The 21,478-nt window shown below is 45.3% G+C and overlaps 1 protein-coding gene across 2 annotated transcripts in view; it reads right to left on the bottom strand.

Annotated features, from left to right (window-relative positions):
• PYROXD1 (pyridine nucleotide-disulphide oxidoreductase domain 1) overlaps positions 1–21,478 on the bottom strand; it is a 379,583-nt gene that overhangs the window by 316,089 nt on the left and 42,016 nt on the right. For both annotated transcript variants that reach the window (XM_069628426.1, XM_069628427.1), the window contains exon 3: positions 11,308–11,427. In XM_069628426.1, the coding sequence (XP_069484527.1) occupies positions 11,308–11,427 (120 nt within the window). The remainder of the gene's footprint in view (positions 1–11,307; positions 11,428–21,478) is intronic.

The following is a 21,478-nucleotide window of genomic DNA, read 5'->3' as shown; positions in this document are numbered from 1 at the left end:
GGGGTGACAACCTTTGCAGGAGGTCATTCCCTAGCAAACAAGGGGTGCCCGCTGGAGTTACAACTATGGCCGGGTGCTTCACCTTGTGTCTCCCAATTTTAATGTCCACATCCGCAGTCCCCTCAATGGGAATTTCCTTCCCGTCGAAGTTCTGAAGTTGTCCAGGAAGAGGGGTGAGAGGAATTTGGCATTTCTCCCCCCTTCCCGAATTCAGTTTATCAAAAGCCCTTTTTGACAGAAGGGTAGCTTGGGATCCAGTGTCCACCAGTGCCAAAATTGTACACTGCCCCTGTATTTGGACCGGGGCATAGGATCTGCCCTCCTTCTCCTCAAGGGGGCACAGATAATGTACATTTTTGGACAACTGGTGGGTTAGTTTCTTGGTTTTGGATACGGATAGAGAAGAGATTTGGGCAGGATTCTGTTTGGAGTCTTGGGAATCTGAAAAGAAAAGGTGACAGCTAGATATGGGAGAGGTTTGGGGCTCCCCTGGTTCTGGGCTCCCCCCTCTTTTTGGAGGCAGTCACCAGGATGGGTTTGAACCAGGGGATTTTCATGCTGTTGGTTCTGGGGTTGGATGATGGGCGGCGCTAGCTCAGTCCCCACATCTACCCAGTCTGGATTTGAATCCTTTGGGACCCATTTTTCTTTTGGGAGGGGTTCCCCCATCTCTGAAGGAGAATATCCTTTTCCCAGAATCCTCTGAGGACCCCTCTCCTTCAAGCTGGAAGATGTGTAGCTCCTCCTCAAAATGGGGCTTTTTAAGCTCTTTGTTTCTCCTAGCCTCCCTCTGCTCCTTGGGTGGCAGACTTTCAGGGGCAGGAGATTTTGGTTCCGGTTCCTGAGTTTCCAAGGGCTTTTAACAAGTGGGGAAGGAAGCTTCCTCTAAGGCTTTACACCCCCCTTCCCCTTGTGTCTCTTCCGTGGGAACCAGTGGGTTGTCATGGTTCTTCCCCCCCTGTCATTGCTCTGGAGCACCAGGTCCGGAGTTTGAGGCATTCTGCGCCGGCATGCTCATCCGAGGGTTCTGTTGAGCCCTCAGCATGCGACTGAGATCCTGTGCCATGTTTTGGACCTGGCGCTGTTTGCGACACCCGCTCAGGCTGATACGGGGTTCTCATTTCTCCCCAGGGCTGATCCCGGGAAGGGTAGCTATACCTTCTCCCGAAATACCCCGGGTTTAGAAAATTTGGGTACACTTCCACCCTTGCTCTCACCTCTCCCGGATTAGGTTGTCTGGGCTCAGGAAATTGGGGAAAGAAGGATGGATTGTTCTGGGGTTGAAAGTTTTGCGGGTGCCTGGGGAAGAAGTTCTGTCCAGGATTTGGGGACGTGCGGAGGGAAGTTTCCTGGGTTAGCTGCTGTTTGGTTGGATCTCCCACCCCTTGGGCTGGAGGAGTCCACACATAACCCAGGATGGGTCTGTTCCCCTTGTAGCGGGGTCCCATTTGTGGGGTTGCCTCCCTGGCTCCCTGACTGTGATTGGCCCAAGGGCCTTCTGGGTTTGGGATTGCTCTGATTCTGTGCAGGCAGGTTTTTAGCCCCCTCCCCATCTCTAAATCTAAATTGGGGCAACCTTCACCTCTGCCACCTTAGCAGCAGCAGGGGTGTTGGTTGGTTTGGGGCTTTTTGGAGTATTTTTGTTTTCTATGTGCTTTTGCACCTCATAAATTTGTGTGGCTTGTTCAATGACCCAGTCTAGTGATCTTTTCTCATGAAAATCTCTCACTAGCTGGGTCATGATGTACTTGGGGAGAGCGTGGAAAAAAGTATTCAAACACTCTTTGCTGTCAGTGCGCACCCTTCTGGTGGTCTGCACAAAGGCACACTTTAATTCCTGAACAAATTCCTGTAGGGCCTGATCTTCCCCACATTGCAAGTTGTAGGCTGCCTTGCGAGCCTCCTGAGGATTTCTGTGCACAGAAAAATGTTTCAAAATGGCCGCCCTATAGGTGGACCATCTAGAATGATTTTGGTCCTCCAGCCCCGCAAAGAAGCTGGAGTACTCTGGAGAGAAGGTCCATTTCACATACTGAATACAGCTTTTGCTGTCCTTCAAATGGAAAGTTTCCATCATCTGTTCAAAGAGCTCTAGGTGCTCCCAAACAGAATATTTTGCGTTCTTATGATACGGCATTATGACGCTCCTTATCGCTTTGTTTGTTTTAGGGGATCCTTGAGCAAGGCCTTTTTTACCTTATTGGCCTTTTTGGTTCGGGTAACACTGTTCCACTCCTCCTCTGACTCAGAGGCACTGCTCCCAGAGGTGCCCGTCTGGTCTTCTAGGCTCTCCCGGATTCTGCGAGCCTGGGAATGGCGGGCAGAATGTGGGGACCTAGTCTCCTGTGTCCTGGGGCGCTCAGAGGAGTCTTCTGATTTCTCCTTGATCCCAGGATTTGATGAATACCCCCCCCCCCACTGTCCTAGCTGGGCAGAGGTTTTCAGGATGCCCTTAGTGGGTTCCATGTAAAAATGTCCCCTCAAAAATATCGCCATGCAAAAATGTCGCCGAAAAATGGCCGTTTTTTGTGGGGACATTATTGCATGGAACATCCACATATATATGGTCACCCATATAATATCGCCACAACCTTTTCCCGGCGATATTATGTACGGCGACCATATATATGGGGATAATATTACCGATACCCCTTAGTGGGCCTATTCTCAGAGTTCCCCACTAAATTTTACATTACTTGGGAGGCGCTGATCCATGAGCCCCATGTTCCTCATTGGATTGAAGTCTGCCATCCCCGTGACCCTTGGCTCATGTGCGCCAGTGGACATGGGGATGGCAGAGTCCAGGGATTGGAAAAGATGAAGGCCTCTGGTACTAGGGTTCCTGAGGTTATGCTCAGGCGTGTCCCTTCCCAGCAAACCTTATCTCTCTCAGCCCCTGCTCCCTGTTGCCATGCAAGAACCTGAGCTTTCTGTTCCTCTAACAAGGACTTGCTAGTTTCTATCAATTGCTCTTGCATAGCTACCTGTCTGTGGGGCCTGTCATTTTTCTCACAGAGAGCCTCATTGTCTCTCTGTGCTTCCTGTGTGGTTTTTGAGTACTGGGCCAGTTTTTGCTGCAGGAGGGTTACCTCCCGAGTCCTGTCCATACTGGCCTGGTCCTTCTTTGCTAGAGCATCTTCCACCCTCCTGGTGTGCTCTAATAATTTTTCATGGTTTTTTTGGAGGTCACCCAGTGTCTGAAGGGCCAGGTGATTTTCTTCTATCTTCTCTTTTAAATAACAGACTTCCTGGCCTAAGGTGTCCCTTTCCTGAGCAAGAGTATGCCTCTGTGCAGCCAGGTTGTCCCTCTGTCTTTGGAGCGCACCAGCTTTCTGGCGCTCTTCATCAAATTCTGCCTGGGTGTCCAGGTCTTTCAGAATTAGTTTATTATTCTCTTCCTTTTCTTTGTCTAGGCAGCTTTGCAGGGTGACTATCTGCTCTGCGCATGACCTGTTAACATTTATTTGCTGTTCCAGCTTTTTCTGGATCTGCAGTAGAGAGTCCAAACTTTCTTGGTACTCCTTCTGCAAGGCCAGCATTCTGGTATCCTGTTCTACCTTCTCCTGCTGCAGGATACTCATGTCTTTTTTTTATTTTTGGTTAAGTACTGCCTACTTTCATTTTCTGATTCCTGGCTCTTCTGTAGCCTCTGCTGTACAGAGTCCAGATCAGTTTGGCCCTTTTCTAATGCTTGCAGTTGCTTGTTTGCTAGATCGTGGCCCTTGGCATATTTGTCCTGTATTGCTACAATGTGGAGGTACAAATATGTCGCTATTTTGGCAATCTTGCTTTGCTCTTCCTTTGCCTTAGGGGCCATATACAGTTCACTCAGGGCCACATGTAATGGACCCTGATCTTGCCATATGTCTACTCCTGTTGCAGTGGTCTGTTCTGTGATTGCCTGCAACCACACCTTCTGATCCTGCTCTGTCCATTCACCCCTTACTAATCATTTATGCATTAGGTGTTCTTTAGCCATATTGATCTCTACCAAGGTCGCCATTCTGGAAATATTGATTTCCTTTCTGACTTACAGGAGATTATTTTATTTTTGCAAAACAAACCAATTCCTTAGAGCGTTCCTATTGAGGGGTGCTTTTCACAGTGTAACACAGCGTGGTAGCCCAACAGGGATGATGTACCCCATTAGTTAGCACACTGTATTAGACTGTCACAAGTGGTATGTCTAATTCAGAAATCTCGTGACGAGCCCCCAATCCTGTAAGTGATTTCAACCCAGCACTCCACCTAAGTCAATGCCTAGTGTGTGATGCACAGCTGGAACCCTAAATTATTTATTCATGTCTATAGGTTCTTTTATTCCTGAATGATATACCCTTATATCATGCCCCTCTCTTTGAACACCCTCCGCCCCCGTCACACTGAGACAGGAAGCAGGCTGATTTGAAAAGTTAAAAGGATTTATTTTATGTATTTCACAATATATAGCTATCACACTATTTAATGGTTTATACAATGATCACCAATGGGGTGATGTCACAACAACTCTCTTTAATCACACAGAGTAATGATAGGAAAAATGATGCAGCATAGAATAATACTTCGTGTGGGTTCAATCAAAATGTAATGTGATCACTCTTTCCCCCTGCACACTACTCAATCCACCCAATATGCAGTAGAAAGAGATGGAAGGAGAGAAAACAGGTTTCAGGAATACACACTCAACAAATACAGTATCAATCCCAATTTCCCGCAGCAAACTCGGAGAAAAACAGGAATGATTGCAACTTGTCAAAACGGTTTTGAATGTGGCTTTGAATGGAACGGTAAAAACACTGAACATTGATTTAATTCACTAACATGGATTCAATACTAGTGGGAGACGTTTTGTATAGTTTCAGGTCAACACTAGCAATGATTATTGAGTAATTAGCAGATTGAAAACTTAATTCTGAGGTCGGATGCAATGTACAGCTGTTTCACACGTGATAAATTTGAGCCAAACGAAAAATTTGCGGCAAACTTTTCCCGCGCGCGGAAAAACTATAAGCAGTTGGAATGCGGTTTTAGGTTCATTGGAATGTTGAGGATGTTAGCTTCAATTTGACACTTAAATTTGTTTCTTGCATACACAGTGAAGAAGTTGTGAAGGTTTTTGTACAGGTCGTTTTTTTTCAGAAAGAGTCCAAATTTGTAAAACAAGGTTGCGCTTTTAAAAATTACAAACAAGGTTTCTTATACTATGGAGACTATGAAGCCACAAACTACACGACAGCACAGCCACCAGTCCAGCAACGCCTCTGGTTGGTTTTTGCCCGCCGAGACGCTCGTCTTTCTTCAGCAAATATATTAGCGCAAAGATGATTTTAACACTATTACCAAAGGACTTTAGGGATGAGAGAAATATTCAGGTAACAAAATATTTTCTACAATGCAGTTCTGGAAATAATAGAATGGGTTTGGATAGGGAAGACTTATGGATGATACATATGCTAAAGACAATCCTATACTATGGATACTCACTGCCACTGTTTGGAATGGACCCGTCAGGGATCTGGTCAAAGATTTCTGGACTGGAATTCTGCTAGCACACCGGACTGGACTCAAGGCGCTTTGGTTCTGCACTCAGCACTGCACGGCGGAATTGGACTGGATCTGACGGGTTGGTTCTGGTTCACAGCGATCCGGTCACAGCTCTGCTCTACTAGGTCGGATCTCTGGATTCTGGCAAGAATTCTTAGCAAGAAAGCAGCACAGCTCTGCCAGGCTGTTCTTTCTGTTGTTCCCCTTGGAGGTCTGGGGTCAAATATGGTTTCAGGATTTATTAAAGACCAAGCTGAGAATGATTCAGCTTTGGAAGTGGGCCTTTCTGCATTCAAAGTTCTGGAGTCTGGAATTTGGATTTCTCTTGCAAAGTGCTTCGCCAGCAATCGGATGGTGAGTGGATGTGTCTCTCTCTAGGTCCTAAGCTGTCTCTATTTATATATTTTCTAAATGTGTGGGTATGCTGACTTCTACTAGGCACACCCCTAGGGATTCTATTGGTTAGGGTCTTTCCTCTCCCCTGATTTGAGAAGAAACCTGGTGTCATGATGACGCTGTATTTGATGATCAAGGGAGAACCTCCCCTCTGTTTCTGCACATGAAATCTATTTTTCATACAAGACATATTTACAATTTTGCAACCTTGTTAGAGCAAGTATTCATCCGAGCCCTGCCACGGTGAGAGCTTGGGTCTAGATTTGGCAATTTTTGCACTCTTGGTCTGGTACCCAATGTCAGATTTTTCCACATTTTTACACATATGTGCGCATGACATCTGGGCATAATCATGTGAAGTTTCATATTTCTGGCATCACCACAATTGCTACAAAACCACAACTTCTGTAGTCTTGTCCCTGAACATAGCACAGAGTTCTGAGTAGTTTTAAACCTTGACCAGAATTTTCATACGAACAATACTGTCATTTTACACATTTTTACATTTTTGCACAGTCCTCTGTCAGTCCTTTTCAAAAATATATTTTCTTGTGCTTTAAGATTACACATAACCGTCTTTCCCGCCTCCAAAGCTTTGGTGGGTCAAGAGCAATCCCTGCCTCTTCCCTCCGGCCGAAGTTTCTGTTGTCAGTTGAATCTACATATCTTTTCAATCAAGGGAGTCTTTTGTCTCTCCCCAGAGCAGCAGAGCAAAATCTCCTCCCCTCTTCATTAACACCTAAATAGGAGTTCCTGTCCTTTTGATGAGAAGCAGAAAGGTGGTGTTTCCCCCTGTGGGTGAAGCTTCTTTGAAGTTTTGCTGAATCAGGTTACTTTAAAGTAAATTGTTACATTGTTCTTTGTTGAAATTAAAGTTACATTTTTTAAAACAGGCAAACATATCTCCAATTCCAGTCTTTTTAAACATAGAAATTAAATAGTGGCAACCTATATTGCTTTTGATAGCAAGTCACTTCATTTCAACCATTTGATTTTACTGTACAAGTTTAAGCTTCCAGTGTAATTAGATGACAGCTTTCATACAGGTGGCCAGCGGTACTGCGCCCATATCTGACAGATTTTCTCAGGCAAGCACTTTTTTTAATGTGGATATCCTTGTGATGAAATCTGCTTCTCTTGACATTGTGTGCTTTTGTGGATTCTTTAAATAAAGTGACGGGTAACACCCAGCAAGGATGTTGGAACTTTTCTGATGTTTGGGAACCATTATTTTGTAATTTCAGCAACCAAGGAAAAACGGATTTCAGAGCACTTCTGGGTTTCCTTGCAATGAAGCACTGCCTTTCATGTAGTTTCCCTCTTCACTCTGTGGGCAGTCCAATGACAGATTTCAGTAGTATGGTCTCCTGTTCCACTACTGACACAGGCAAAGTAGATTGGCAGCCAACTTTCTGGTTTCACAGCACAATTTTCATAGGTTTAGCACGCAGAGGGCTTCTGGCGGCCATTTTGCTGGTTCTGGTGCCACCAGCACACAGTGATGCCGCAGGGCAGTGCCTAGTGGGTCAATGCATCCCACAAGAGGAGCAGCTTACCTCCATTTAGGTGTAGCAGTGTACATCAGACAGAGGTTCCCAAAAAAATGTTAATTTTGAGTTGGAGTGTTAACAGAAACCAAGGTGCCTAGGCATTCACAGCAGTGCAAAGGTTGAAGGGAAAGTTGCAGTTGATGATCATTAGCAAAACCAAAAGGTGATGGCTGGAAGATTTTGAATCAATCATAACCATGGGCACAGTTCTGGGGAAACCATCATTTTTCAACCTGCTAAGACATTACAGAAGGGGGAAAAACATCTCCGCACTGATGGTGCCTAATGAGGATGAAATGTGCGTGGGGTCTAGTGGTCTTGAGTAGAAGGGATATGACCTAGCAGTACAGGCTGGGCTGCCCCTTTTGGGGTGGGCTTAAGCATGATTTGCATTTGGTTACCTTGTGGTAATATTGGAATTTGGGAACATTGCAGACGCCATCTTTCCCTTTTTCCTCAGCTCTAGAGCGGCAGTCAAAAGTACGCACTAGCAAAGGTAGGGTAGTTCGATCAGGTGAATAAGCAGCTTTTGCGCTCTAGAAGAGCTCATTATAAAAAATTTAATTAAAAGGAAATAAAGACAAACATTTAAAAACAAATGGGAACAGCTCATATTAACGGCAATTGCCTCACTTTCTCTGGCGTTGAGGTGAACGGGGAAGTAGATCTCCAATGCGCTATAACTTTCGGATGCCAGGCAAAGTCCGTTTGCTGACTTACATGGTGGGGATGTGGACTCTAGTCATAACAATGGAGCTTGCACAAGTCCTGTAAAGGAAGGTAGTGGGATGATTTTTGGCACGTATGATATTGTTACCGTCATCAGGTCTCAGAAGAGGGCGGGGGGGTGAAGCACCAGGTCCTAATAGGGTTACTATTTACATCTTTAAAGACAAGCCGCTAATCTTCGCCCCTGTTTTATGGAAGCTTTTCTCCGCTTGTGTCAACACAAAAACGGTATTGGAATCTTGGCACCATGCAGAAGTCGTCGCCCATCTATAAAAAAGGAGGGGGGAGCGGTGGAAAGACCAACTGGCCAATTATCGCCCCATTTCATTGCTGTATAGTTCTGAAAAGGTGTTTGCCAAAGTAATCCTAAAGCACATCCAGTTTCAGGTTGACGAAAATAGAATTATTGCCCTGCAGTTAGGGTTTCATGCTGTTATGGGCACGACAGACCAAAGTTTCTGTCTATTCTTACTAGTTCAGAAGTACACCGTCTTGTGGAAGATTAAATTATATGCCATCTTTACAGACCTCAAGATGTCATTTGACTGTGTACCTTGTGACATCCGTAAGCAGAAATCACTGCCTGATTTCTACTATCCAATCACTTTCTAGTAACAAACAGCAGTGGTTCGGTTTGGTGTAGCCAGAGAAGTTACTCACCAGTTTAAAAAGTCACTAATGGAGTTAGGCCGGGGTGCGTCCACACCCTCCTTCAATTTTGCATTTTCATTGATTAAATGGATTGTAGCTTTATAGCTAGGATTATTTGGATCCTCCATATCTGGGTTTAGATAGCTACCCGATTTGTTCTTTGCAGACTTTCCTTCTGGCACTTAGAGTTACTATTGCACTGTTCATTAAGTGCGTGGAGCTAAAATTACTCGATCATTGGTAAAACGAAGTCCTTGGTATTTAATCCTAAATTTGCCAAACATGATATGGATATCACGGTAGAGTTAGAGTCACAAGCAAGTTAAGTATTATGACTACTTGGGGACTCATTTCCATGAGAACGGGCACTGGAAAACACAAATGAATAGAGCCTGAGTTACTCTTGAAAGATATAGCGGTGCAACTCATCCTTTATCCGTAGCAATAAGTCCAGCACTGGAGGCTGCCGTCTCTCTGGGCATGGGCGACAGGGAGCTCTGCTCACTTCCAGCAGTGATGGTCTTGGCGCAGTTGCACAGGCAAACTGCCCACCACAATTCGCTCATCGTCATGCCACCCCAGGTCCTGAACACCTATTCTCCACCGGGAACTGGTTTCCCCCCATTGCCTTGCTGGCTGGCAGGCATCTCACTTTGGCAAACCTCTCTGGTTCGAAAGTAGGGGGCTTTGCGGCTTATCTCGATTCTGCTCCTTTTTGGTGTGATCAAGTCAGGGGGCTTCCCCAGCATCTATTACTCATACTCCTCCTCTCCTCGTCTAGTCTCAGTTAAGTACACGATGCTTTAAGAGATATCTTTGATAACGTTCCCGGTTAGTTTTGCTTAAGCATTGCCTGCAGCCACATATACGGATGTTGCATTTTTCTTCCCAGTAGGTAGTCCCATGTAGGGGGATGGTGTGGCTGATCAAGGGAGTTCCTCACAGGAACAGGAGTCCGTGTCCCCTAAGGGGGAGTGACTCACAGTGAGGTCCCACTTGAGCATACCCCCAGGGAGGGTGTCGCAGAGCAGGCTTACCTCCCAAGCCTCAAAAGGGGTGGCTCCACCTTGGGGAGAAGGGATAAATACCTTGATTTGTCACAGTAGCCATCCACAGATTGCGTCTACCCCAATCTGGCCATCTCCATCTTCTATTACTCTCCTCCATTCGCTATTTTGAAGTATTACTTAACATATCCAACCCCCATTCAATCTGTGCAGCTACCCATTGCTGTGCTTAATCTATACTGGTTTTCTTCCACTAGAAAGCCTTACCCCAGAAATCAAAGTATCTTCATAGTCCAAAGTCAACAAGCACGCAAATGTACCACTCTCCCTGCATTCAGGTGGCACCACTGCCCATCACTTGATCATCCCCACGTTGGTATATAATTGAGAAGATGTCATGTAACCAGTGGTCGAAGTGAGCGGGAGCGGTCGGGAGCGGTGCTCCTCTACTTTTTTAAATTACCTTTTACAGCTCCTATACTTTTATTTTAAAAAGAAACCGTTCCGGAATGGTTTCTTTTTAAAATAAAAGTGTAGGAAGAAGTTGAAACCTTCACTTTCAGTGCACTGCACTGAACGTTCCCTTAAACAGCAGGTGCAAGTGTTTTGGGGGTGTATTGTGTGTGGGAGGGGTTGTGGCAATGGGGTTTGTGGGGAGTGGGTGCAGGCCAGCGGGGAACATAGTTCCACTACTTCTTTTCGTACACTTCGACCACTGCATGTAACTATAAACAATGCTTAAATCCATCTGCAGGTTTGTATTGTCCCAATTCAATGCATTCATTTGTTCTTGTCCCTCACATGGGCCTCTCTCAATTAAGACATTACAACCAGATAGCACTCAATTACGGGAATCCTACAGAAAATTAAGTGTATTCCTACTGTACACTGTTTCTGGTGGAAACACCATTTGCTTTCTCGAATTAATGCAAATATAAACTGATCATTGCTCTCCTTGCACAATGCCATAGTGAACCTTTAAAAAGCTGGATATGGACAGGAGGTTTGGGACCTTCGATCAATCATAGAGGTTTAATGCAGAACGGATGATGAAGCAATCTGTTAGTTTTCTAAACTAACATTACATAATTCAGATGATTAACATAATTAAACAAAGGGGTTTGTTGTATAGCAAATTCTACATGTTCATACAATTTAGATTTGATAATCAGTCAAACCTACTGCGCAAACAGAAGATGAAGACGCCCATAATAACACAACATGTTATAGGATTGTAGACAAACACTCAAACTCTTGCTTTCGAATCTATTGGTAAACATCAAACCATGCCATGTCCCATTGAAGTTCTCTTAATTTGAAAACTACATTTTGATCAGCTTTCTAACTCCATCATTAACACTTTGAAAAACCAAACTTTAACCTGAATTTTAACACCCACTTTGTTCAACCTGTATACTTTGTAATCTTACGTGCTGTGCACTGTCCAGCTGTTTCACTGCGGACTGTATCACTTTAATGTTAGGAAAGCGGTTTTCTAACATGGTGCTCGGTTGTTCTTCAACTTCAAACTCTTCTAAGATTTTGGAAATCTGCATTAAATGAAGAAAACACAGTTTAGTCTCGTTTTCATTTGTACAATGTTTCCGCTGACCTATCAAAATCACAATTTATGGGAAAACTCCTGGGTAATGTGGGGAGTGGAAGGGGGCTGGTCATTCTAACTTTTCCTCAAGAAGCATTTTCCCCTGTTATTTTTATTGAGCCTTTTTTCTCAAGTTTATATGCATTTTTTGATGATCATATGATGCTGTGCGCTGCAGTGATAAAGATGGAGCGAGTTGCAATGAAAATCAAGTAATAGGTTTAGTCTCATATTCTGCAGTTGCAGACTACAAATCATCAGAATAATGTTATATCACTAGCAGCAAAGTCCATTCATACAGCACTACAGGATCAAATTACACCCATACCACACAACTCTGACATGCCCATGGTACCATGCACCATCGCATTCAGGACCCCATTCACCCTGTCACGCAGGCAAGCATTCATTAAGGACACAGCAGCGTTGCATTGGCAATGTTGTGTTTAGCTGTTTCTTTATCTAGGTTACTTCTTAAATCTCCTATGCCTACACCCTTTCTACTACAACCCTTAAATTCTCTTACCCCCCAATGCCGTACCCTTCCACTCCTTTGCCTTACAGCCTAACGCTTAACTTGTATCCCCTGTAGTAAATTGGTCTTTGAGAGTTAAACAGTGGCGATTGCCTGCACACTAGCTGTCATCGCTGACAACTTTTTCTTTTTCCTTCTACATTGTACTATGAAATGTTACAGTTCTAAAAACTGGTTTTATTTTCTTAACTTGTAAAAAGACAGGCCTGCCTTGAAAGCCAGTAGCTGGATTTTTCTGGGGAAATGTTAATTAAAATAAGGGTGAAACAGAGGTGTAACTAGGATTGTCTAACAAGTGGTAAAGCTAATGTAGTTGGGCCCACTGCAGTGACATTAACATCTGTAAATGCCCACACAGCGCTGCCGAGTGGGCATTTACAGTTTTTGGGAGGGTCTTGCCCGTTCCAGGCCTACCCGGTCTATGCTTCTCAATCAATCGGGTACTTGTATAGTGCAAGAACCTTCACCATAGGCATCAGGGCGCTCCAAGATGAATCAAAGGGAGACTGACTAGGTTTTAAGAAAGGTACGTTTTGAGGTATGATTTAAACTGCGAGAAATCCTGGATTTTGCGCAGAGTGTTGCAGAGAATTCCATATCTTAGGACCAGCTATAGAAAAGACGCACCTTGCGCAACGTTCTAAATCGGTAGCAAGGAACTACCAAAAGCCGACCACAGGATCCTGCTTGGGCAATGGGGTGTTAATTTGTCCTGCAGAGCTCTGCAACCTCTACCCTGCAGAGCCCGATGGATAAGACCCAGGCACTTGAATTGTACACAGGCCACAACCGGCAGCCAATGCAGTTGCCGTCGGGGCGAAAAGCCTGGCCTACCATTCGGGAGGTCTATCATTAAACGGTCCGCTGCGTTCTGAAGTACCAGCAACCGATTGAGTATATAAGCTGGCTGTGCCAACAATGTGCCATTACAATAGTGGAGACATCCATTTAGCAGGGCTGAAACCACCTGTGCGCGGTATTCATCAGGAATATAGGGCATGATTTCCCCCAGTTTTTACAATTTGAAAAGAACTAGCACTACAGATGGCACCAACTTGGGCTTCCATAGACAGTGGTGGGAAGGTCCTAACTGGCTTAGGTAGAGGACCAAACTCCAATGGTTTAACGTCCAGCTTGATGAAACAGATGGGGGTGGGCAAAACTAGCCTCAGTTTTCTCCCAGTTACGTTTGAGCCAATTAAGGCTCATCCAGCTGTTCACAGCCTCAAGACAGATCTTCAAGCAGACAGCAGTGGCTGCATGTTCAATCAAGCCGAAAAACAGAAAACCCGGAAAACAAAAGAACAGATATGATAAGCCAAGAGTTGAACGTAAACGTTAAAAAGAAGAGGGGACAATGCTGAACCCTGGGGGACCCCGCAGATGACTGCCATAAGGAAGGGAAGCAGGGATATCGCCCAATAATTAGACAATACATCTAAATCCAGACTTGGCTTTTTTAATAAAGGAACAACTAGCGCATGCTTTAGAGGAGCAGGAATGAAGCCATGGAGGAGAGACGAGTTAAGAGCTTCAGCAAAAACCACCCCCATCTCTTACCAACCCCTTAAACTGAGAAAGAGGAATCTCATCCATAGGGGCCGCCGACTTGAGATGTTCTACTACTTTTATAACCTCCTGTGGATCAAAGAGATGAAAAGAATTGAACAGTCAAGCTGCAAATAGTAAGAAGTGTACAACCTCAACAGGTTTTCCAAGACCCCAAATACTGGGCAATACATTAAGTCCACATAGAGCTTCAGAGCCACATTAAGGACTTAAATATGGAGAGAGCTCATCACCAGAGCCTCACACTCCAATAAGCCGCCCCCCCCCTCCAGGAGGACGTGCCATTCAGCCTGCATCGTTCAGGCACACGAGTAAGATGGAATCAGAGGAGGGGAGTGTTGGAAGCCAGGAACAAGCATTTTCTGAAGAAGATTCAGATCTCTCCCAGCGAGTGTTAGGAGATTCTCTAACTGATGCATTGGCACAAGGGGTATGCCACCTCCAAGATAGACTGGACGCCCTGGAATACCTCATGGAGGGTGGTCTTAAGAAGACAGGCTCTAAAGACACTGCCAGCACGTCCTCTGAGCTACCCACTAGCAGAGCAGCATGTAAGGGAAGAGATCAGACCCGCAAACGTAAAGCCTCAAAGACTCCCCAGGGTCTTACCAAGAAGGATAAGAGAAGACCTCCTGAGGCTGCCGATGCGTTTCAAAGGCTGAAAGACGCTTTTCTATTAAAATCGACCGTGCCACCCCCTCCTATCCCCTTCTCCAGGGGTGAGAAACACATGGGATGATGACTCCTCATCCAAATCCAGAGTTTCAGACTCTAAAGCTGCCCAAAAGTCCAAAGGAGGAAAAAAGAAGCACAAAGAGAAGCATTTAGAGGACTCTAAAGAAGAATTCACAAACATGTTTGACCCCAAGTCAATAGTACACCCAAGATCAAACAGCTGGCGCCCATCACCCAGAGTGATGGCAGGCAAAGTAGCATAGCCACCAGCATTAGACCCAAAGATGAACACATTCATCTCTAAAGAAGCCAGAGATCTGAGAAAAGGCATGGACCGGACCTGGAGAGGTTGCCAGAAGAAAGTTCTAGACTTGGCTGGACCCGTAGCTAAAATCATGGACTTAGAAGAGAGAGCTAAGTACACTGGAGTACTGGTGGATCCGGAGGTCCTAGCCAATTTGCCACGAAGAGCGGAGTGCCTACTATTGAATGCAAATTGTGCCCTATGCTCTGAGAGGAGAAGAAACCTTCTACTAAAAGTGGACTCAAAACTGGGAGACCTAGCTTCCTACGAGGCAGGAGAAGGCGCACAGAGCCTGCTTTTTGGTGAATCCATTGTGGAAGAGATGGGGCGATGTGTGGGTACCTACACAGCGCTCAAGAAAGCACAGGCATCCATCAAGAATATTTTCCCCACAAGAGTTTTTGCCAGGATTGGCCGCACCAGAGGTCGTGTGTACGGTCGCTTCTAGTCACAAAGGAGACCTCAAAAACTCAGAGCACACTACTGGGAACCCGGCAACAAGACGGCTTCTTCCCAGCATGCATTAGCGGCTACATAGGATGCAGGGGACGAGGTTACTACTGCCACCCAAACACACCAAAAGAAATGTTACGCCCAAATCCCCTGTTGGAGGCAGGACACTTATTCTTAGAAAATTGGCAAATGCTCTCAAGCGATGCGTGGCTGTTACAAACTGTGACGGTTTCCACCTAGAGGTCGGCGCGCTACCGGTGCAACAGACAAAGCCAAAACATTTTGCTATAGCGCACAAAGAGAGCGCACCAGGAGAGCGACTTGCTAGACAAGGAGCTAAAGCAGTTAGAAAGCAAGGGGGCGATCGAATGCAGCACCACAGGACATGTCTTTATAAGCAACATGTTCCTAGTTCACAGAAAAGAAAAGGTTTGCCCAGTAATAAACTTGAAGGAGCTAAACAGCTGGGTAATATACAGACACTTCAAGATGGAAGGAGTATACCTTCTCGGAGACATCCTCCACAAGGGAGATTGGTTAATGAGACTAGACCTGAAGGGTGCCTACCTAACAATCCCAAAAGCCAGAGAACACCAAAGATACTTAAGCTTCATGTGAAACGGTCAGACATGGCAGTTCAGATGCCTCCCGTTCGGACTGGCCTCAACGCCGTGGGCTGATAGCAGCGACCATGAGGGAGAGGGGGGCATCCGAACGATCTACTTAGACAACAACCAAATACTAGCAGAAGGCAAACCAGTACTCTGCAGACAGACCCAATGGGCCTCCGAACTCCTCTATTCGTTAAGATTCCTGATAAACAGAGAAATCGGAGAAATTGGAGCTCACTCCCAAACAACGTCTAGAATTCCTGAGGTTCATTGTAAACACCATGAAAGGAATGGTGGCGCTTCCGAATCACAAGATAAAGCGATAAAGAGCTCAAGACGACACTGACCAAGAATAATATTCGAGGATCTTCGGCATCCTAGCAGCCTCCATTCAAGCCATCTTTCCAGGACCCCTACACTACAGAGCTCTTCAGAGACAAAAAATCTGTCCCCTTCAAGGAGGCCTAGGGTATCACGAACAAGTTCTGCTAGACTCAGAGGCAAAATCAGAGCGACATTGGCGGCTCGACAAGATGGAAGCCTGGAACGGACGTGCCATCTTTAGGGACACCCCGGAGCCGATCACAGAATAAGACGCCAGCAGAGTAGGCTGGAGAGCAAGGTGCGGCCATCTGGAGACAGGGGAAGATGGTCCCCGGAGGAGGTAGACCTTCACATCAATTGCCTGGAACTACTTGCAGGCTCGTTCATTGTGAAATCATTCACCAAAGACAAGGTGGAGTATTGCATCCTGATCAGAATGGACAACATGTCTGCAGTTCTTTATATTAATCACTTAGGAGGGACGAGATTGTGCATGCTAGTAGAGCGAAGTAAAGACTTCTGGCACTATTGCCTCGAAAACAAAATCTCTTTCACAGCGGAGTACCTGCCGGGCACCCAGAACATAATAGCAGATTGGAATTCTCGCTATTGGCACGACTCCAGTGACTGGAAGTTGCACAGGAAAGTGTTCACACAAATAACATCCCTCTGGGGAACTCAACCTATTTGCTTCAAGATTAAACAAACAATTATCCATCAGCTGGAGGTTGGACACGGAAGCCCAAGGAGCAGACGCATTCCTGCAAACATGGGCGGGCATGATGCACTATGCCTTTCCCCCTTCATGATGCTAGCCAGGGTACTAGCAAAAATCAGGAGGGAAGGAGCGGAAGTGATAGCCCTGAACTGGATATCGCAAGCGTGGTTTCTAGTTCTGATGGAACTTCCTACGGATTTCCCAAGAGTACCCTCTCCCAGAGAGGATCTCCTGCAGGATCCGTCGGGGAACAACTATTCTCCGACGAGGAACGACCAACTACCGCTCATTGCGTGCAGGATATCAGGAGCAGATGGGCCTTGCCGGGAATTTCGGGGTCGACTGCAAAGCTCAAACGATCCTGGGCTCCCTCTACGCTAAAGAGTTACAAGGCATCTTCGGGGAGATGGAGCATATGGTGCGACCAGCACAACCCTCATCTTGTTTCTGCCCCTCTAGTACAAGTGCTCCATTTTCTAGCGACTTTGTCCAGAGAAGGAAAAGCTTTCCATGCGATAGTTTACACATCAGCCACCTCCGCAGGGCTCGATCCATTAGAAGGAGCGCCTAAAGGAGAGCACCCCACAATAGTGAGGTTCATCTGAGGGGTTAAAGCTAGTACATCCCCTCCCGAAATATGCCCAATTATGGAATTATCAGTAGTCCTACGCCTATTCCTAGGCTGGCCTTGTAATAGAGACCCAGCAGTTATCCGTAAAACTAGCTATGGTGCTGTGTTTAGTATCATTTAAAAGAGTTTCAGACGTGAAAGAGCAGAAATCCTTCTGCCCATACAAAGTGACCTTCTCCATAGCAAAAAGGACCAAATGTCACATCTATTATCTCATACCCCTACTTCCGAGAACAACCCAAACTGTGCGTGGCGGAATGTATCAAAGAATACGAACTAAGAACAGCGGAGAAAAGGCCAGCAGATGTGACACAGCTACTCATTATGCACAGAAAACCTTTTAGAGCAGTAGCAGCGGTGATCATGGTGCACTAGGTGCGAGAGATCATGGCTCTAGCAGGTGAAATGTATCTAGATTTGAGGCGCACGCAAGTGAGGGAAGCCATGGCTTCCAAAGCAGGTGCCAGACTTCAAAACATATTAAGAGCAGCAGACTGGTCCAGCGACACCACATTCAGGACCTTCTACTTTAAGCATGTAGCAAGTGCTGCAGGGGCAATAGTTCATAGCTCTGAACAACCATAATTGTCGCCTCCGGTCTTGACATAGAACAGAGATTAGCCGTGCCTGGGCGCAGGCAGTCTTAATTCTATTATAGACATAGAGGCGAGCCTTATCCCGCTCATCGACTCAATCAAAATAAGTTGTAATGATAAGTAATGTAAAACGTTGCTATTATCACATTGTGTCATTGTTTTCCCTCCCTAACACATGTCTTCTCTGACAGGGGAGGACCTGAAGGGAACAGAGCACGGTGATCGCAGATTAAAGTCCAAGTTGCCAATGTTGCCCATGAGAGGACGTCGCACACGAATGGGCCATATAAAGAGACTCTTGATACCCTTTCAAGTTCCATGGACAAGTTTGTGAGTAAACCCAAGATGTCAGTTCGAAAGCATCAAAAGAAGAGGAAGTGATCTAGACATGAAGCAACTCATCGGTCTCAGTAGGGGCATAAGGACCACCAGAGACACTGGGATTCATGGGAAATGTAGTATGGTTATGTTTTTCGATTCCCCCCCAAAAATATGTTTTTACTGAAAGTGATATAAAGATTTGAATCTGCTGAAGAGTAAAAATAAAGAGAAAGCATAATGCTCGCCTCCATGTCTTTAAAAGAATTAAGACTCCCTGCGCCAAGGCAGGTGTAATCTTTATTCTCCTACAACGAAACGTAATGCACAGTTATCTACTAACATCTCTGTATTCCCAGGTTTCTCTTCTCATTATTCATTCAATTTAGTCTCTGATGCTTTCAGATTGAACTTGGATTTCCTGCAGCTCACCCTGCTTGGCGTGTTGGCTTCCCCCCAAACCTCTAATATTTAATATTTGATTGGTTTTATTTCGGCCAAAATAGGCCATACCAGTAACACACAGCAAGTTGATTAACACATCTTTGAAACGTAACAATTGGTCTAAGTAAAACGCATAAAAGCAGGATGAATAAAATACAATAGATTTTGCTTAAAAACCCAAAATACATATGCTAACTCCCTGAAATGCATTCTAAAAGCACAAATGGTATTTTTTTTTAAAAAACACACATTGGAAATCAGTGTTTAACTATCGGCACACATTCCACCATCGCAATGTGGCCTCGGCATTATTACATTAATACATTTACGACAAACAAGTAAACGCACAATATGCTGGGCCAATAGGGATTTGTGCGTACAGTTAATCTAGAGCGTAATGCCTTCAAACTTCTCCATACCTGCAGCACATCATTCCTTAAGCAATGTGTTGCCAGCGGGTACTTGTCAGCCAAGCACAGGCGCAGAGCATCTTTTACATTTCTAATACTGCGCTGGTTAAACAGAGGTATCGAGTACTTCCTCCTTATGTCAAGATACCCGGAGAATAATAGAACACAATGGGCCACACTTTCCACTATATTTGAGAAATGTGGGCAATCTGGCAAAGTACTCTCATTGCACTTGTTTCACAGGCTTGAGAGAGGGAGAATCCCAAATCGCGATTGTGTACAGTGCTCTCATTTTCTTAGGTTGAATTGCATCCAAATACAGCTCAATCCCGTAGGACTACTTTAGCATCCAATATCTAGTTAAACTACTAGACTGCTATTTTAACTGATGTTTCCCATCTCACCGAATATGTTGCTCTTATTTTTACTTTAAAGTTCACCGGGATTGTTTCAGGGTTAGACCAGAAGTTACTCCACCCCATTGCTAAACCCCATTGCTGAGAGTTCCCCTTTTATTGCCACACACCATGGGAGATTTCGACCTCCTTCTTGGGACAACAGGTCCCTTATTACCTCCCTGTATTTGCCAAGATTGGGATTAGCCCACACCCAGGCACACAAATATACCGGCTTCGCTCTACATATGAAACCAATATTGTGCAAATTAGTTTCCATGAGAGTTGGCAGATTTGGCGCATTTACAGGTAGCCCCAAGGTGGATTTAAAAAATGCCTGATCTACAATCTGGAATTTCCCATGTTTGTTCAACCCCACAGCTCTTTTGCCTAAAATGACCTTTATAAGTATCCAGGGTGATACTCACTGCGCCATCCCCATGCTCCATGGCAAATCTAGATATTGCGGTGCTGTATCTAGCTAATATGAGTGTGTCACATTCTATTTGGTTCCCCCAGGTACAGTCATCTTTTACCGTGACCTCCAATTAATCGTACCAACATACTTGTTGTACAGGACCATCACTCAGTTTCAGCTCTGGTTCGAGTTTCTTCTTAGATCTATTCCTCCTGAATACCAGGGATTTCGTTTTCTGAGTATTGATGGCTTGCCCATTGCCCTCGCAGGATTTTTCAAAGATCTTCAGCTGGGTGCATATACCTGTGGGCGTCAGGGAGAGCAGGACAGCATCGTCGGAAAATAACAGAATTGGAACGGACTCAGCTGCCAGGGTAGGTGCATCAGTTGGCCTACATAATTAATTGATGACTCCATTAATAAATAGGCCCAATAGACTAGGGGCTAAAACACATTCCGACTCCTATTCTAACATTCACCCTGGGACTGTACGGCCGTCTAAAGTATGCCTTATTACAGCTCAATTTCCTGTATACAATATTTTGATGGCTCTCAAGATGGGCGGTGGTATGCCCAGGTCACTCATACCTTCCTTAATTTTACTGTAGGAACACTATCAAAAGCTCTCCATAAATCAACAAAAGTAGCATAGACATTCATGGTCCTTAGGATCACATATTTCTCTTAAACATTCAACGATGGTGCTGATGTTTTGCTGGCACCCGGCCTGCAAATGATTAATTGCCCACTAGATGGACCAGGACCGCCCTTGCAAACACTTAGCGACCCGCATCAAAAAGGTAGATGGGTCTGTAGTTGGCAAATGACACTCTATTCCCCTTCTTCAATATGGGCACCAGCAAGGCATGGGTCCATGAGGCTGGTACCTTGTTTTCTTCCAGCACTGCAATGAAAAACTTGACAAAGTAATGCGCCCATATCTCCACCTCATGACAGTGCCACTCTACAGGAAACATGTCCAGCCCTGGGGCCTTGCTGATTTTTTGAGACTGTAGAGCACCCTGAACCTCTTCCAGATAAATGAACAAGTGGGCCGCTACACTCGAGGGACCATTCCTTTGCGTTCGTTCCACTCCCTTATGAAAGGTGATCTCGTTTCCCTATACAGGTTCTCAAAATGCGTGATCCACATTGCTTCAGAGATGCGTCTTGAATGCGATTTTGACCTTGATGGTTCCCTGGTCCCAGAGTTTCCCAGAAGCGTTTAGAGTCCTGCATTTGGATGCTACGAGCAATGCCTCCCAGTGACTCGCTGAATATTCCAATTTCTTGAGCTTTGTTAATGCTTGGTACCTTTTTCTAGCAGTTGATGAAGCAACAGATCCCTCTTCCCGGATTGCCTTGGCTTGTTTGATTAATGTACCTTTAGCCTGGCGACATGCCCTGTCATATCAGGGGGTTTTGCAAGTCGCCTGGACTTTGACCTGGTAACAAGGCCAACTAAAACAATCACCCACCACCTTAGTAAGCTCTTCATGGAGGGACACCATCTCTTTGCTATCCTCTTGATTAACCAAGAAAAATGTCGAACTTTGGTAGAATGTTAGCATAGATGTCGGGAAAGTTCGCCCCCAGG

This window comes from Ambystoma mexicanum, chromosome 12 (assembly GCF_040938575.1).
Source record: "Ambystoma mexicanum isolate Mex_15411 chromosome 12, UKY_AmexF1_1, whole genome shotgun sequence".
NCBI lineage: Eukaryota > Metazoa > Chordata > Amphibia > Caudata > Ambystomatidae > Ambystoma > Ambystoma mexicanum.
This window is presented reverse-complemented; position numbering and strand designations above follow the sequence as displayed.